The following is a 17,215-nucleotide window of genomic DNA, read 5'->3' as shown; positions in this document are numbered from 1 at the left end:
CGTTGTGCAGGTACACGTTTGGGAAGCCGGTGACGGGGAAGTTGACGGTGAACATGACGGTGAATGGAGTGGGCTACTACCGCCATGAGATGGGCCACCCTGTCATTAAAACCATGGAGGTCAGTTTACATAACAACACATATAGATTTAAAGCTGCGTGTTAATGCTCCTGTTTAAGAATGTAATAGAACATTCAAGGTATTGAATTATGAAAGTTGTGTCTGTATTATCAGTCGGGGCCATGTATTGTTAATAATATTATCATATATACAATTATTGTTATTATGTTGTCAGATCAAAGGCTCTGCCAACTTCAGCCTGTGCGTCAAAGACATGATGCCCTTGGATGTAGCCGACCACTTCAGGGGCACCGTGAGCATCTGGGCGTCGGTGAGCAGCGTGGACGGCAGCAGGCAGACCACGTTTGACGATTCCACCCCCGTCCATAAACAGCTCATCGACATCAAGTACTCCAAGGACACGCGCAAGCAGTTCAAGCCTGGTCTGCCTTACAAAGGGAAGGTGAGGCAGCGAAACGGAGCTTTAGAGACTGTACTTCTAATAAAAAAATAGGACCAGTTCATATCTAACCTGCTGCTCTCCCTGTAGATCGAGGTGACCTACCCCGATGGGAGTCCAGCTGACGGCGTGAGGGTGCGTGTCAAGGCCGAGCTGACCCCCAAGGACAACGTCTACACCAGCGAGCTGATCTCCAAGGACGGCCAGGCCACCTTTGAGATCCCCTCCATCCCTACTGCGGCCCAGTATGTCTGGCTGGAGGTCAGTAGCACGAGTGGAATGTGACGTGGACAGAAAGTGAGAAGGTCATTTGAAGCAAAACTCCTTTTCGTTTCTGTTTGGCGTAGACCAAGGTGACAGCCATCGACGGCAAGACAGTAGGAGACCAGTACCTGCCCAGCTACCTGTCCATCAGTAGCTGGTACTCTCCCAGCAGGTGTCACATCCAGATTCAGAGCCCCAGCACGCCTCTCAAGGTCAGTCTTCTGTCCAGTCTAAAAAAAAAAAAGAAATAGTACGTCATCCTGCATCTGTCGGTAAAACGATGACGATTCTCTCTGTGTGTGTAGGTGGGCCAAGAAGCAGAGGTTGCTTTCAAGTCCACCTGCCCCTGTAACTTCACCCTCCACTACGAGGTGGCATCCAGGGGTAACATCATCCTCTCTGGCCAGCAAGCCGCCAACCTGACGGCCTCGCACCGAGGGAAAAGGGCGACGGTCACCTTCGACAAGAACATCCACACCACCCAGCTGCCTCCTTCTGCCTCCGGTAAGCGTGCTTTTATCCATCCGTGATGTAGGAGGCGTGTTATTTTACTCTCAGCCAGTTAGGAGGTAAAATATCCCATATTTATGAACACATCTGTGATTCTGTCTGTTCTTTTTATTGAATACCTTATCATCAGAATACCTAGTCGTTAATACCTTGTCCTTCTGCCAGGTGTTGCAGGCTCCTCCCCCTCCTCCTCCTCCTCCGCCTCTTCCTCCTCCTCCTCCTCCTCCTCCCAGGCCGAGATGGACAGCTGCGTGTCGTATCTGCGTTTCCCCGTGAGCCACAGCATGGCACCTCTGAGCCGCCTGCTGGTCTACTACGTGAGGGAAAACGGCGAAGGCGTCACCGACAGTCTCCAAATCCCCATCCAGCCTGTCTTTGAGAACAAGGTTTGCATCATTTTCAAATATGAAGCTTAATATCCACCTTTCCCTGCACACTTTAGTTTATTTGATATGGACGTCACAGTAGTAGCATTAATGCACCAGGACCAGGTTTAGTCATCTGTCTACAGCAGGCAGAAAAAGAAAAGAAATACATCCACAGAAACGTGCAAAGGGTGTTAGCTTTGAGAACAATATTGATTCTCTTTTAACCATTTGTTACCTGTATTAAAAACTTGAAAATTGTCTTTCATAGTTTGCCAAAATCAGGTTTTCCACAATGCAATGCAACAGTTATTGTTTCTTGAGGTTGAATCTACTCGTGTGCTGCTGTCTTGTAACTTGTAACAAAATAATCTTTAAGTTGGAATAACTTATGCGGCTTTCATAGCTGAACATCGCATGTTTTTCCAAGATGTTCTACACACAGAAGGGCAGCCTTCCGTCTGTTATCTGTAACCGATTCAGGGTCGCGAGGAGGCTGGAGCTGCAGGGCGAAGACAGGGTGAAGCTCAGACAGGTCGCCGGGCTTTCACCATTCACACTTAATTTAGAGTCCACAATTGTATATAGAATAGAGAACACACATTATTAATTCAACCGATGATAACTGGGGGTTCCTTTGCCCAAACATTGCTGTTGGATATGTCTTAGTTATCATAAAAACAGCTTCATTATGTAATAATTAATAAAAACACGGAAAAAAAGTGTGTATATATTTTGGAGGCGAGTCCCAGTAAGCATGCACCAGCTCCGACCACAGTGTGATGTCTGTAAACAAACAGCTGTGTTGGCCTGGGAGAGCTCCCCGGTTCCTGCCTGCATTAGGTGGAGTTAACTCCCTGAAGTATTTACAGCTCCCTGGTATGCCATTACAACACTCCGTCTGTGTGTGTGTGTGTGTGTGTGTGTGTGTGTGTGTGTGTGTGTGTGTGTGTGTGTGTGTGTGTGTGTGTGTGTGTGTGTGTGTGTGTGTGTGTGTGTGTGTGTGTGTGTGTGTGTGTGTGTGTGTGTTGGGCATGATGAGGCAGAGGCCACGCAGGCCGCAGGCAGATGAGTGGGGTCGTGACAGCAGAGGATGACAGGTTACAGAGTGGTGAAAGGAGGGCAGCGGAACCGATTAACGGGGCTAATTTGTGACTGCGTGCCGCTGGAAAATAGTTTTTGATGTGTGAAAGTTTAACAGCCGACTCTCACCGGCCCTCCCCTCTTCCAAAGCCGGTAGTTTTCCACTCTCCGGTCCTCGTGTTTCCCACCGCATCTGACCATTTAGCACGGCAGGATTTATGTCCGTCGACTGTATAAGGTGCAAAAAAAAAAAAGAAGGTGCTTACTTAAGAGCTATCAGGCAACACTGCCGTCTAGTGCTGAAACATTCATTCATTAGAAGATGAATAGAAAAACAACTTTGAGCACTGATTTATCCTTTTGGTTCATTTAAAGCCAATTGCTGGTTTTCAAAAATGAGATTTGTTTTTAAAAAAATATTCTTTTCTATTATTGTTTCTGTCAGCGGCGTCAAGCTTTGGAATTCAGAAGGATTTAAAGGGTTGTACAGATATTTTTCAGTTTAAATAAATGTATAAAGAAGGACAAATTACACAATATGCATATGAAATTTAACTTTTGAACTTGAAAATGTCTATTTTGCAGGTTATTTAGTTTTTTGTTGTTAGGATTAAGGGTGTAGGTGAAGGTGTAAGTGAGGGGCAGACAAAAAAATAAGAATTATATTCCTTCTTTCTGCTCCTTTCCAATCATGAAATGCATTAATTTAACATCTGTGATGTCAACTTTATATTATAATGTGCATTTTGATGAAAGGAACAAATAAAAAAAGTAAATGAAATTCTGAATTAATCTAAATATCGATCAATGACTAACTAAAAGCTGCATCCTGACTTCACTGTGGTGTAACATCCAGGTGCTTGCTGCTCTACAGGAACGTCATGTTATGGTTTGGTTGACTGGTGTTGCTTGGCTTGCAGGTGTCTGTTTCCCTGTCAGCTAATGAGTCCATGCCCGGCGACCCCGTGACCCTCCTCGTCCGCGGAGAGAAAGGCTCCTGTGTGTGTGTGGCCACTGTGGATAAGAGCCTCTATCTGTTGAAGCCTGACTTCCAGCTCAGTCCAGACAAGGTGAGTTTGATGTTCCACTATCGCGACGTCCACCTTCTAAAACGCCACTCAATCTTCTCGTGGCGTCTCCACAGGTGTTTAAAGAGCTGACGGACTTCGACGTGTCGGATGCCTTCGGCGTTCCCAAAGATGACGGACACTTCTGGTGGCCGGGGCTGTCCTCGAAGAGACGCAGGCGCTCCTCGGTGTTCCCGTGGCACTGGGACATCACCAAGGACGCTCGCTTCGCCTTCTCAGTGAGGACGCACGCTTCCTTAAAGACGGCGGCGGGACGGGGGTGATAAGGATGCATCGTAATCATGATGTGTGTGTTTTTGTTCATCAGGAAACGGGGCTGGTGGTGATGACGGATATGGTGAGTTTAAACCACCGGCAGAGCGGAGGCATGTACACGGACGAGGCCGTTCCCGCCTTCCAGCCGCACTCCTCCACCTTAGTGGCCGCCATGCACTCTCGACCCACGACCAGGTAAATGACCTGCTTTAGAGAGGGGCGAGACGCCAGAGTTTACTTTGATAGAAAACTTTATTTGTATAGCACCTTTCTTTTTTTATCATTTAAATGTTTATGCATATCATTAAATCATTAATTTATTCATTTATTTATAATTTTTCCTTTTGCAAAGCATTTTATAAAGTAACACAACATCAACATGGGGTGTTTTCTGTCACAGCAAAGTAATTAACCAATCAAGTACATCTTGATATAGAAAAATAATTAAATGTGTAGCACCTTTCATACACAAGGCAGACTCAAAGTGCTTCACGTCATAACATGTCGTATTATTATTATTATTATAGAATTAAAAGACAATAAAGGCAAAATTAAAATGCATTACAGAAAGACAAAGAGAATAAAAACATATTTGCAATACAATAGACAATAAAAGACGTTAAACGAAGGTGAACATAAAAGTTTTCAGTCTAGTAATGGATGTTTAATAGAGTCTTTGTCAGATTTCTGTGTTGGGATCTAAGCACGAAGGGTTTGAACTCCTCGTTTCTCTCCTTAATGTCGGAAGGCAGAAAACAAGTTAGTGATGAAAAATGTATTTTGATCTTTGCCTGGACCGCACACAGTCACTAAAGCGTTTACTTTCCTGACAATTCATTTGAAAAGCAAACCCACAAGAGAGCAATAATCATCTAATGTTCCCTTGGCATGATATTAGTAGTATTAGTCAGTATTAGTACTGTAGACAATAGTATTTGTCATGCCTGGGTTGAATAAGGTCTCCGAATGAGTAATGTTTAACAAAAAAACATGACAAAAGAGATGTTGGTTTGTCCATATTTTCATCGGCATTCCTCAGCGCCACGAATCCGTCTCCTTCTAGTGATGAACATCAAACGCATGACGTGACTCCGAGATTGTCAACGTGGAATTCGGAATAATACATTCTCCCATGATGGTGTTTGTTTTATTGTGAGCAGCTGAAACCTTTTATTGATGTCAGCTTGTGTTTTGGTTGCAGAGCAGAGAAGCGTAGGCGTACATTTTTCCCAGAGACTTGGGTGTGGCACTGCCTCAATGTCAGGTATTTAAATCTTTGTATAAATATTTTTCACTTTGTGTGTGCGTGTGTGTGCGTGTGTCGAATGCCTGTGGCTAGAAATATCAGGTGCACCAGATTGCCTGTACTTATATGGGATTTAGTCACAATCTCAAGCACTTAGGGAGAGTAGAGGAACAAAGATGAGACCTGTGAGAATGAAAGCGAGGGCAGACAAAAGGGGAAAGAAATGGGGAAGGAGAATGCGAACGGAGATGGGGAAAGGTGGAAGTTGGGGTTGTTGGAGAGGAGAGTGAAGATGGAGGAAAGGTGCGAGCCTGATGTTCCATCCCTCCGGCAGGGTCCAGCGTTTCCCCCCTCTGGGTGTGAATGTGCCTCATTTAAATTGGGCGATCTTGGAACGGAGTGTCACTTCTCTCAACAGCTCCTTCCATTCATTTTCAGCCAATATAAATGAACTGCCCATAGATTTCCATATGCTTGATTCCTTTGGATGGGTCTTCCAGCTCTGCCTAATTTCCTGTGAAGTCCAAAGCTCTGATTCCCCCCCCCCTTTAAAAGTCTATTAAAGTGGGATTTTTTTGGGCAACTCTGATCAAAAGGAAGGGCGTGCATGGAGTTTTTCAAGTTTATTATGCCCGGGCGACGAGTTGCCAACACCAACATTAAATACGCGTTGCCAATAATGAGCTCAGCCCGTTTGGTCCAAAGAAACAGATCGGGTCAACACCTGACTGTCCGTCGCACCTATCCGTTTTCAGAGTGTTTCACCGGTGCAGGTGTTGGTATTGACACAGGTGCTCACATAAAAGTGATCTACGGTGATTCATCAAGCCCGTCCTTGTAGTCGGTGCTGTGTGTTTGTGTGTGTGTTGTATGAAAGCATGAAAGGATGCAAGCTTTTTTTTTTTTTTTTAAATCGCCCTCCAACCGTCTCAACATGTCTTCACTCGCAGCTCCGACACCGGCGAGGCCGAGCTGCGGCTGGATGTGCCGGACTCCATCACCACGTGGGTGACGGAGGCCGTCGGGCTGTCGGAGGAAAAGGGGCTGGGCTTAGCGAAGAGGGCGGAGCTTCGCACCTTCAAGCCCTTCTTCGTGGACTTCACCTTGCCGTACAGCTTAATCCGAGGGGAGCAGACCAAAGTTCCCCTCACCGTCTACAACTACCTGTCTACCTGCTCCGAGGTAAGACAGGACAGGAGAGCGGTTCTGTTTCATCAGCATCACACAATACAAACGTCCTCATGTCCACCATGCTTGTGTGCGTCTTACGTAGTAAGTATTACAAAGGTTTAATTGACAGAAGTCTTGCCTGCCGTAGGTGGGATAATGTTTGAAGAATGTTTTTCAGGCCGGCTGTTGGGGTTCATGAGGATATTTTCAATATTTTCAAAAGTTTAATCCAGTGGAACCCAACCATTTTTATTGTAATCTTCCCAAACCTCCCAAATCTCATGATTTCTTCAGTTTTAATACTTTTTAAAATGTTCTATAAACCACACTTAATGCAAATGGAGCTGATTCTCTAAAAGTCATGAAACATTGAAAACGCATAATAAATAATCTTGCAGGACCCTTGGCCCATCCTCAAGGTAAACCCCAGTATGTTTTAATCAATTATATCATTAGGAATTATATTTAATACGTCTATAATATAATATATGTAAAAAAAGAATAAATAATTCTACAGAGGAGACGCAGACTTGACCAAACAAAGAGTTGGGTGATTAATCAGCTTCTTGTTGCTTAAACTAATGTACTGGATGTTGTTTCCACATTGCTGACTAAATAAAAAGGAGTAATATATGATATTATTATCATACATACCGCTATTGCTGATACTGTTGCTCCAGCAACTGGTATTATTGCTCCTGCTATGACGACTGCAACTCCTACACTACATTAACTTTTACTGCTACTGTTTCTCAGGCTGCTTGTATTTTACATCCTGTGTGGTTCTCACTCTGGAAAATAGTTTCTGCGGAATAAACACCGAGGTTATCTGAGGTTAAGCCGCTCGACAATGCAGGCGCGCGCGCACACACACGACAAACTACCACTTCTTTGTTTGTTTGGAAAGAAGTCTGTGGAAGTTGGTTGGATTGCTGGATGTTTTTGTTGTGTGGTGAAACACATAAAGATGCATTTACACTGTAGAAGGAGAAGGTCAAAGAAAAAACAACTGCTTTACAGACGGATGCAAAAAAAAGTGTAGTAGGAATGGCATGTTTGTTGTTTTATATTGCAGAATATTACTAAGTTGTCTCTTCAGGCTTTACAAATGAACGATGAAGGCGACAAAAAGCTTCAGTTTCAGACAGAGTGTGGAAGTGTTGAAGTCAAGAGGAGACAGAAAGCATCACAGGTGCTGGAAACCAAACCCAGAACACAGGGTGTGCTTCGTAGGTGATTCCCTTAAAGCTGCGACGGCCCTTAAAGGTGTTTTATATACTGATGTCAACACATGATGATGGAAGGTCGGCCCGGAGGACCGGAGGGAAGCACAGGTTTGTAATGTAAAATGATGAGATTAGCCCAGAAGTGCGTTTTAGCGCTCACTTCCAATAACCCTGGAAGCTCTGCCTTGGCCTTAAATGGGTCCATCCTGCGCGCCACACAGATGACATCATGATGTTTGCAGATGAGCCTGTTAAATAGCCTGTGCGTGTGCTGCCCTGATGTCATGTTAGATGAATATACAAACCAGAGTAGCCCTTCCTTTGATGTCCGCCGCGGCAACATGTGATTCCTATATTTTCTGCTGGGTTATTTACGACTTGTGGCGTGTGGATGGAGAACAGTTAAAAGATCCCTCTGCGTTGCTGAGCCCTCTGTGAAAATTGGACGATGAGTGGAACATAATCCTTCAGGGAGCCTCGAGAAGCATGAGTCAGTCGGCATGGAAAATTCACAATGTGATTTGAAAAATTCTTCCCTCGCTTTCGGAGCTTTGAGGAGAACACGCTATATGAGGGAGGGATGCGCCGGCAGGAATGATGTCATCGCAGCATGTCAGAGGAGATCAATTGCCCGTCTGATGCGTCTCTTTTCCTCTTCTCGCCGCCTCTCCCAGGTTCACGTTAAAGTCTCAGTTCCGAAAGGCATAAAGTTTGTCGGCCACCCTGGAAAGCACCACCTCACCAGGAAGAAGTGCGTCGCTCCCGGAGAGGCGACACCCACATCCATCGTGTTGTCTTTCAGCGAACTGGGCTCGGCGAACATCACAGGTACAACAACAGCAGCTTTCACAAATCACTCATTCACCCCGAGGGCTGGAATCAGACGAGGAAAGCTCTCTAGGAGGGTTTTTGGCAGGGTTGAAGGGTTCTAACGTTATCTTGTTCCATGCACATTTTCTCCAGTTGCAGTTAAGGTCAAAGGGCAAATTCAGGAATCAGACACATTCAGTTGTAACTAGGGGTGTGAATCTTTGGCTTCGATTCAATTAACGATACAGTAGTTGGCGATTCGATTCAAGGATAATTTTTTTTTTTTTTGGAATGATTCGATTCGATTCAGTAACTTGTAACCAAAATTCTATATCCATGAAATAAACATGCAATAATGTGAGTGAGACTATCTGTATTCTTCTGAAAGGTGAAAAAATAAACAGAATTACTTATTAAACATATTTATTCTATAAAAAAGTAGTCCTGCATAATATTTTATGCTGAATATCAAAATGTGATGCTCAGTTATTTTGAACATTTTTCAATAGAATACATGCTGGCAGGGGAGAGAGTGTCTTAAACGTATTAAAACATTAATCATAATTAAGAATTCATAAGATTAAACACATTTATATTGGTTATTGGTGAAGCCAAAACGATTATTCTATTTATTTTAGCAGATCGATTTAGTTGAATCATAGGACTGACAATCGATTCATCGATTAATCAAAACACTTGACAAATACATTTCCTCCAGGCATGCATCTTCACCATTGGTCAGTATTATAATAAAACAGACAGTTGTATTATTCTACAAATAGTAACAAAGCCACTTTATATTTCCTGAGAAAGGAATCGGGCTCAGCCTTTGTTTTCCGTAGGTTTGCTTCAGTTTGCTAATGTAAACAATCCAGATAGAATTGTGCTGTCTCATGGAAATAGCATTACTTGAATTCTTAAGAGGCATGCCATTTGGAAAAGAAAGCAGCCTTTCACCGGGACGTCAGTGCCCTCAGTGTGACGCCTCACAAAAAGCCTTTGACTTAAGAGAGCTCTTCTGGCCAAGGGGCCGAGCTGTGTGTGATCTGGTCACCCACCCGGAGTTACAAACAGTCCCCTCCAGAACGTATGTGAGAACAAAGCAGGCCAGCAGTGGGGGAGCAACCGGAGCTGTGCTGTGACACTCAGTGGCATGTTGATGAGTTTGCAGGTCACTGGTGGTCAATGGGCCCCCCATGGCCCCACTCCTAGTCCCCTGGCCCCTTGTGTTTCCCTCTCAGTACACATGCACAAAGAGACGCCACTGGCACGGGGCCACATTTCCAATGTGCTCCCCAGTAAGAGAACTGGGAGTCCTCTTACAGACATGTTTGTCCCGCGTAACGTATGTTGATGTCCACGAATGACGTTGGAGAGCAACGGCCAACGGGCAACTCGTGATTCTGGACTGCAGCGCTTTGTGATGTTTTCCAAAGCCTGTTATGTCATGATCATTTTGTATACATATCTACAATTTTATATATTTTATATATATATATATATAGATGTATAATTATATATCTATTAGAGCCCGACTGATATATCGGCAGGCTGATATTATCGGCCAATATTAGGCATTTTCCAAACTATCGGTATCGGCGTTTATAACGGCCGATAAATGAATATTTTCAAAATAAAATAGAAACGGACGAAACACCCTCATAGAACTTAACAGAATTTGTCTCCAGTCTTGTTCAAAGTTATATTTATGAAGCTTACCAAGTCTTTTAATACTGGTAACTTTGTGTTTGGTTGTTGTTGTTATTGTGTTTTTGTTCAAAGGACTTTAAGTTTTATATCTTAAGTTTATATTTTTATACATTTTATTTATCAGTTTACTTTAATATATTTTGATGTTCCTCTGTTCCGTTGTGACAATAATATAAACAAGTTTATTTTAAACTGCATTATCATATTATTTTAGTGAAGACTCATAAATAACTACAAATAACTAATGTTAGAGAAATCTGTTGATGTTTTGTTACGCGTTTCTGAAAAAAAAAATATCGGCCGATATACCGGAATATCGGATTTTTAAAATAACAAACATTTGTATCGGTATCGGCCTTCAAAATCCTTTATCGGTCGGGCTCTAATATCTATATAAAAAAGCTGACAAGACAAGAACCCAAAGTGTGACTGGCTTGGGGCGGCTCTATGCTTGGCTAGACAACCAAAGGAGTAACATGGTGCTGTGACGTAACTGAAATAAGGAAAGCTGATGCCGGTCTCTGTTGCCCCGACAACAGCGCGTGCCATCGCCTACAGTGAACCAAGTTGCTGCTCAGATGGATTCCAGACGAGCAAAACGAGCAACGACGTGGACGATAGAAGGACCCCGATTGGCCAGGATTATGTCCGCAGAACTGTGCAGGTGGAGGTAAGAGAGCTGATATGGATTATTGTCCCTTGATAGAGAAGAACTCCTTTGATGTATTTTAATTCTCCAACATTAGGTCTGTCAGAACCTTTTTCCTTGATTTATCCCACTTGTGGTGCTTTTTCTCCTCCTCTCTGTAGCCTGAAGGCCTCCCCAGGGAATACACCTACAGCGTCTTCTTCTGTCCCAATGGTAAGTGCGGATAAATATCATCATCAATCTTTTTTTTTCTTCAGGAAACCAATGAAAGGTCATGTTTTCCTGCTGTATCATCTCCCTAATTACGTTTCCTCCACTGATGAATGCTCGTGCACCTTCGCCATACCTAAGTGCATTTAATATTTCCATTCTCAGAGAGAATCCACATTTCCACCCCCAACAAGTATGAGTATCAGTATGTGAAAAAGCCAGCCAAGATGAACCAGTTCCAGGTGGCAGTGAAGACCCACAACGACGCCCACTTCGCCCTCTCCGCCAGCCCCCACGACAGCGCCGAGATGCTAGAGATCGTGCTCGGCGGGAGGCAGAACACTCGCTCCTGGATCTCCTTGGGCAAGATGGGCGAGCCCCTAATCAGCGCCGCCACACCGGGCATCCTCTCCTGGGACGAGTTCCGCAGCTTCTGGATCAGCTGGAAGGGAGGCGTGGTGCAGGTAAGGAGAGAAAGGAACCGCAGTATATGAGTTATGAGTGGATATACAATAGAAGCAATGAATAGACAGATGAGCACATAGAAGGATGAAGTGCACCAGATATGTGTTCAGATCACAAGCAGATGCTTCGGCACAAAGAGTGAAAAGGACCCAGCAGGCCATGGGGTCTGTGTGTTAGGAGGACTGGCGCCACTTTTACTGGCATGCCTTCCTGTAAGGTCATGCTTAATGGTCTGATGTCACCGAGGGCACTCAGTGATCCATGGCTCGGTGCTCGCATGGCACTCTGGAGCTGGCACACTGCTCCCCAGCCCCAGCGCTAGCAGCCTCGCGCCCCCGTTCAAGGCAGCAGTTAAAAGCGTATCGCAGCCCAATAGGATCCGTTTATCTCCTCGGGTACGACGGCGTTTTTTGAGGAGGGGGGTTGAATGAGCTGTGGGATTCGGGGGTCTTTGGTTTAATTTGATTACGCAATGAAAAACCTCGAGTACCGGAGTGGAAATGTGCTCTACATGGGTCTGTTTGTATGTTTGTGTTTGTGTGTGGGGGGTTAGTGAATCACACTAGCATCACTAAGACTTGGCAGAGGGACGTTATTAGTGCTCAGTATGAGGGAGTCCAAAACAAGCACCAGTTGCTTTCTGGGGGTTCACCGCTCTGTCGTGTTTTCTCGTTGACCGCTGTCTATTCTCCCTAGGTGGGCCACGGTTTACACCCGTCCAACGAGTCCGTGATCCTCCAGTGGGCAGGCCAGTTCCCTGGACAGGTTCGACTCTTACACTTTTTATAATAGTTGTAGTAATTTGTCTTTCTAGAGAGTTAAATACCAAAAATGTGTTTGTCCATCCAGGTGCGTCACATCGGCTTCTCCACAGGCTGGGGGTCCGTCGGGGAGTTTAAGATCTGGAGGAAGGAAGACTCTGATGAGAACCACAACGAGGCCTTCACTCTGGGGGTCCCGCACAACATGGTGCCTGGATCTGAGAGAGCCACAGCATTTATGATTGGTAAACGTTTGCATACGTTATACATAGTATTGTGTGGAAGAGACATTTACTCGTCTACAGCTTAGTAAAACCTCCATGTGTGCGTCTACCAGGGGATGTGATGGGTCCGACTCTGAACAACCTGGATAAGCTGCTACGGCTTCCCTTCGGATGCGGGGAGCAGAACATGATCCACTTTGCTCCCAACGTCTTTGTTCTCAAGTACCTGCAGAAGACGAGGCAGCTGAGTTCGGAGGTTGAGAATGAAGCAACCGACTATCTGCTGCAAGGTAAAAAAAGAACCTCACTAAGCTTTAAAAAAGCTTGTATCTTATGACTTTAAGTGTCAGGGAAACATGGGTTTGAGTTTATTCCTCTGTCTTTTAATAATTTGTTCTAAGATATTTATTAGAAGTTGAGTTCCAAGAGCTCTAACTTCACATAAACTTTATTTTAACACCACTTCCTTGTGACTAATCGGATACAACATGTGCCACTGAGATGATGGATCACCTTTGGTACCACAGATTCCACCTGTATGGCGAGATAACCTTAAGTCCCGCCTCCTACCTTCCAGTAAGATAGCAGCTGTTTAAGCAAAAGGAAATGCATCAATTAAATGCACCGTGAATCTCCACGAGTAAAACCCCTTCTGGCCGGACAGAACGACTCTGTGCTGAGCAGAAGGAATGTTTTCTAATTGTTGGCACGTTGAACACTGTTGTTGGGTTTTTCTGGAAATTATTGGAGGGAAGTTTACCTTGGATGGTAGGATCTGGTTGTGGGACTGTGGATTTCTTGACGAGGAGCCTTGGCGTGGCTGGCACTGAATACTTTGGATCGTGGATCGGAACAAGAAGCTGGATGTTGTTCCTCAGCTACCCAGACCAAACGTTTCTCCACCCCTTCTGTTTTCTCCACTTAACCCTCCCAAAGACTCGCTGACCTTTTTTCCTTTTTTTTTTTTTTTTTTTTTGCATGCCGAGCCTCAGGATTCCAAAATAATTTGTATGTTTAGAGGTTTTTGCATCATTGAAAGTGGGAATTCAGCTGCTGGGCTGTTTAAAGCACAGAAACAAACATCCGATGATTTACATGTAAATTATTTTTGTGGACTCTATAAAATAACAAATGCACCACCTATAAGAGACAGCCCCAAGGTTCAGTCTCACTTTGTTGCTTCTCATTTCCTGCCAAAACTTTAAAGATCACATGATTAAAGAAGAACCCCTCACATTAAATACACTTTACCGTCTATTTACTCTCATTATATCTTCTTTGAATGAGTTCATCTCCAGTTCCATTCCATGCTGTGTGAGCGGTTTCAGTGGTGGAGAGAGAAACTGTTCTATTCTCACTCTCCTGTTCTGTACCCAGGCTACCAGAGACAGCTGACCTACAAACGTCAGGATGGATCCTACAGTGCCTTCGGAGAGAGGGATTCCTCTGGCAGTATGTGGTAAGTCGTCGTAGGTGTAGCAACTCCAACCAGCCAAACCGTAGCTGTAGCCACATTCTTCCGTTTTAACTGGGACATAGGTTGCTGGCCAAAGCAATGAAGTTCCTCAAATGAATCAATTCCTGTTGTTTAAAATCGCAGGTTAGTGTTTATTTCAGGTTTGCACTCCGGCGGGTGAGCAGGAACCATCTCATGATATTAATAAAAAAGTGAAATCGAGCTCCTCCGCTTGCGTTTTGAGGCCCACGCAACACAACGTGCATACCTCCGGTTGATTTATGAGCCGAGGTGGGTATTATGATATTTAATAGAGCTAGCGCTGTGAAACAGCAGGTTACATAAACGGCAGAGAATCATAAACAAACTGCATAATTGGATCCCCCGAGGTAGGCGAAGCTGTGGAGGTTTGTTTTGCAGTTAATCAGGATTCATATCCGTGGCGGTGGACGGAGTGGACCCACGCTGCTTCGGCCCCCGCGGACCAGCTGTTGGAGACGCTGCTATAAGTCGTCTGGAGCCACTTCACCAAATGGCTCTTTTTTTTTTTTTTGACATGGTCTAGCAAATCGAAGCAGAGCATGCCTCTTAATGACTCACCACCTGGGTGTAATTGGTAACATTAAACTGCTATGGAAACCTTGAACTCTTCCCGCGATGACTACGAGAGGATATGAGGATGTAACAAGCGGCGGTCCGGAGTTTTCCTTGGCACGCCGGGGGCAACAAGTGTGGGTTGTGGTGCCACAACTTAGGTGGTGAACCCTCCGTAAACCTGCACCAGACACTTTATGAATCCATCAACAACACGTCTGCGTCCAAAACAAGCCGGGCTTTTGTTTTGGTTCCAGAGTTCACGAGCGGAGCTCCGCGTTTAAACCGCATGCTTAAAAGCAGCCGTAATGCAGTGTTAATGTATTCCAGCTTGTAAAAAATGTATCTGAGTGGAAATTGACAGGATCTAATGAAAAGATTGAACATAATGACAAGGGCTGGCTGGTGATGGTTTTGGTGTGCAGGCGCTGGCCGTGTCCGGTGCCAAAGGCTGTTAACACAGAGCGGAGAGTTCACTCATGTAATTCAGAGGCAGGGAGACACTGACGGGGAAGCATGTGGCCCAGAAAGTATGTTTTTTAACCCCCGGCTCCTTTTTTTTGTTCACGCTGAGCTGAGTGAGAACTACCTGCTGTTTTTTTTTTTTTTTTGCAAATCCAGAAAATACAGAGCAACATTGTGGTCGGGTGTGGGTTTGTGCAAACATACATAGGTTTTTATTGCCATGCTTGTGAAGCCTTTTCCTCGGCTACATTCATTTCCTAACCGCTAACCCCAGCTGCAGCCCTTTTAACCAAACATAACCTCGGCTTCAACCTTAACCTTGAGGCTTTTGTGATGTTGCTTTCCGTCTCCTACATCTACCACAATGCACGCAACGTCTCCCCGTACGCTTCAGCCCCGCCGCCCTTTGAAAAACCTCCTCCTCGACTCTCTCACAAACACCGCTTCAAAAGACTTTTTTTTTTAATAAAGGTTCATAGGTTCATCCATTTCAAACGAGCTGAAGTCACAGCTAAACATAAAAGAAGCTTTTAACAAACTTGTCAAGAGTGTGCTCCCTCCTTCTGTAATTATTTTTAAGAGTAGGGCAGTTATTTTTTCATTTTCTCTGACATTCTCAGTCCTCGGCTGTACATGTTCAGGCTGGCATGGCATTTGTGTCTGCCCAAAGAAGACTGATCTGACAGCAGCGCTAGTGAGGGTTGGGGGGCTGAATACCAGAGATTGAAACAACTGATATCTTCAGCTGTATTAACCCAATATCTATTTCCAGTCCTGCGCCAAAACTGGAAGGTTTCTTTCTCTCTTTTGCTATAACTTGGCTAAAAACAAAGCCATGAACAGTCACCAAATATGAAGTCATGTAATTAAAAATATAGACATATCCACCAAATGGTGATGGAGACATGATCAGCCACAGGCCACTGGTGTCTTGATTTAATTTCCCAGTTTGGTTGCCTAATCCATCATTTCATCTTCACCAGCCTGGAGGTGTAATCCTGTCTAATCTCAGGCTAAATGATAGATCTCTGGATGCTTTTCCGGCATCGTCTCAGTCGAAGGTGAAAACCACTGGAAACAGAAGTGGGCAACACTTTCTCCGAGTCCAACTCATAACATTCCCCATTAAGCTGGCCGACCTCAGCTTTATCACGGAGCACAGCCGTGTATTGTCTCGTACTGGCCTTCAGATCTCCCCCTTTGAAGTGTGGAGCTGGATAAGGGTAGCTCAGCGAGGGGAATGTGGAAGTTAGAAAACAGGAGAGGGGAGTGAAGGAAGGGGGGGATCGGGAGAGGGGTGACCCCTCAGCCAAACAGCCGAGCTGTGGAAGTGAGCGTGTCCGGTGCTTCCTTCCTTCCCCCCAAACTAAATCATATTTACGCTCTTTCCCAGAGGCCCGGCATTTAAAGCCAGTGACACAATATTACTTAACATTATAAAAATTCCAGCAGGCTTTCGGCTTCTTCCCTACTTTTGTTTCCAGGGAGGAATAACATCCAGGTTCCAGCCAGAGAAGATTTAGTGTTTTGCTTTATGAGAGCTTTTTTTTTCTCTTTTTCCTTACTCCTCTCCCCTGGTACTCTTTCTTGGCATTCACTTATGAGCAATACTAGAAACTAGAGCACAACCTGTTTGTTTATTTCCTCATTTCCATCTTGTGCTTCGTCGTTTTTATGGCGAGCTCTTCCTATAAGTCCGTCGTGGTCAGGGGTGCTGTAATGGAATGTCTTGCTTGTCACCGAGGAGTCGTTGGCCAAAGACTGCAGGCTCTTTCGAACCACTACCGGGAGGTCTGTTGTTTATGGATGAGTGTGTGTTTATTAGCTCAGCCGTGTCCCCCAGGGCTGACCTTGGCCTTTCTCCGGTGGTTCCCCCTGGTCCTTCTCCACCGTGGCCGCACTAAAACCACGGCTCATAAACTTCCAGTTGCACTCCCAGGCCAGCCAGATCCGCAACCTTCGTCCCTGGGATCCGTGTTTGTTTAAGTTGCGGAATGCTTTTGGGGAAACTCCAACGTACATACAGAAATATACTTGATTGGCCTGTGTGCGATTTTCACATTCTCAAGAGCGCAGCTGCCGCATCCTGTGGTGGCGATCAAACCCCGCCGCACCCATCTGCTCCCCTCCTCGCTTCCCTTTCGT

At 44.9% G+C, this 17,215-nt stretch overlaps 1 protein-coding gene across 2 annotated transcripts in view; it reads left to right on the top strand.

Moving 5' to 3' along the window:
* Positions 1-17,215, top strand: part of cpamd8 (C3 and PZP like alpha-2-macroglobulin domain containing 8) — a 41,094-nt gene that overhangs the window by 6,825 nt on the left and 17,054 nt on the right. For both annotated transcript variants that reach the window (XR_014597338.1, XM_084012509.1), the window contains exons 10-28: positions 11-119; positions 295-522; positions 610-780; positions 867-995; positions 1,089-1,287; positions 1,459-1,679; positions 3,662-3,811; positions 3,886-4,047; positions 4,137-4,279; positions 5,286-5,348; positions 6,281-6,512; positions 8,401-8,554; positions 10,786-10,916; positions 11,057-11,108; positions 11,271-11,569; positions 12,267-12,335; positions 12,420-12,576; positions 12,669-12,845; positions 13,933-14,014. Coding sequence is in view for 1 of the 2 variants with exons in the window: in XM_084012509.1 (XP_083868635.1) it covers positions 11-119; positions 295-522; positions 610-780; positions 867-995; positions 1,089-1,287; positions 1,459-1,679; positions 3,662-3,811; positions 3,886-4,047; positions 4,137-4,279; positions 5,286-5,348; positions 6,281-6,512; positions 8,401-8,554; positions 10,786-10,916; positions 11,057-11,108; positions 11,271-11,569; positions 12,267-12,335; positions 12,420-12,576; positions 12,669-12,845; positions 13,933-14,014 (2,928 nt within the window). In the remaining variant the exon portion in view is untranslated. The remainder of the gene's footprint in view (positions 1-10; positions 120-294; positions 523-609; positions 781-866; positions 996-1,088; positions 1,288-1,458; positions 1,680-3,661; positions 3,812-3,885; positions 4,048-4,136; positions 4,280-5,285; positions 5,349-6,280; positions 6,513-8,400; positions 8,555-10,785; positions 10,917-11,056; positions 11,109-11,270; positions 11,570-12,266; positions 12,336-12,419; positions 12,577-12,668; positions 12,846-13,932; positions 14,015-17,215) is intronic.

Source organism: Eutrigla gurnardus (assembly GCF_963514095.1).
Source record: "Eutrigla gurnardus genome assembly, chromosome: 6".
In the NCBI taxonomy this organism is placed as follows: domain Eukaryota; kingdom Metazoa; phylum Chordata; class Actinopteri; order Perciformes; family Triglidae; genus Eutrigla; species Eutrigla gurnardus.
The sequence above is the reverse complement of the archived record's forward strand: the minus strand, read 5'-3'. Positions and strand labels throughout refer to the sequence as shown.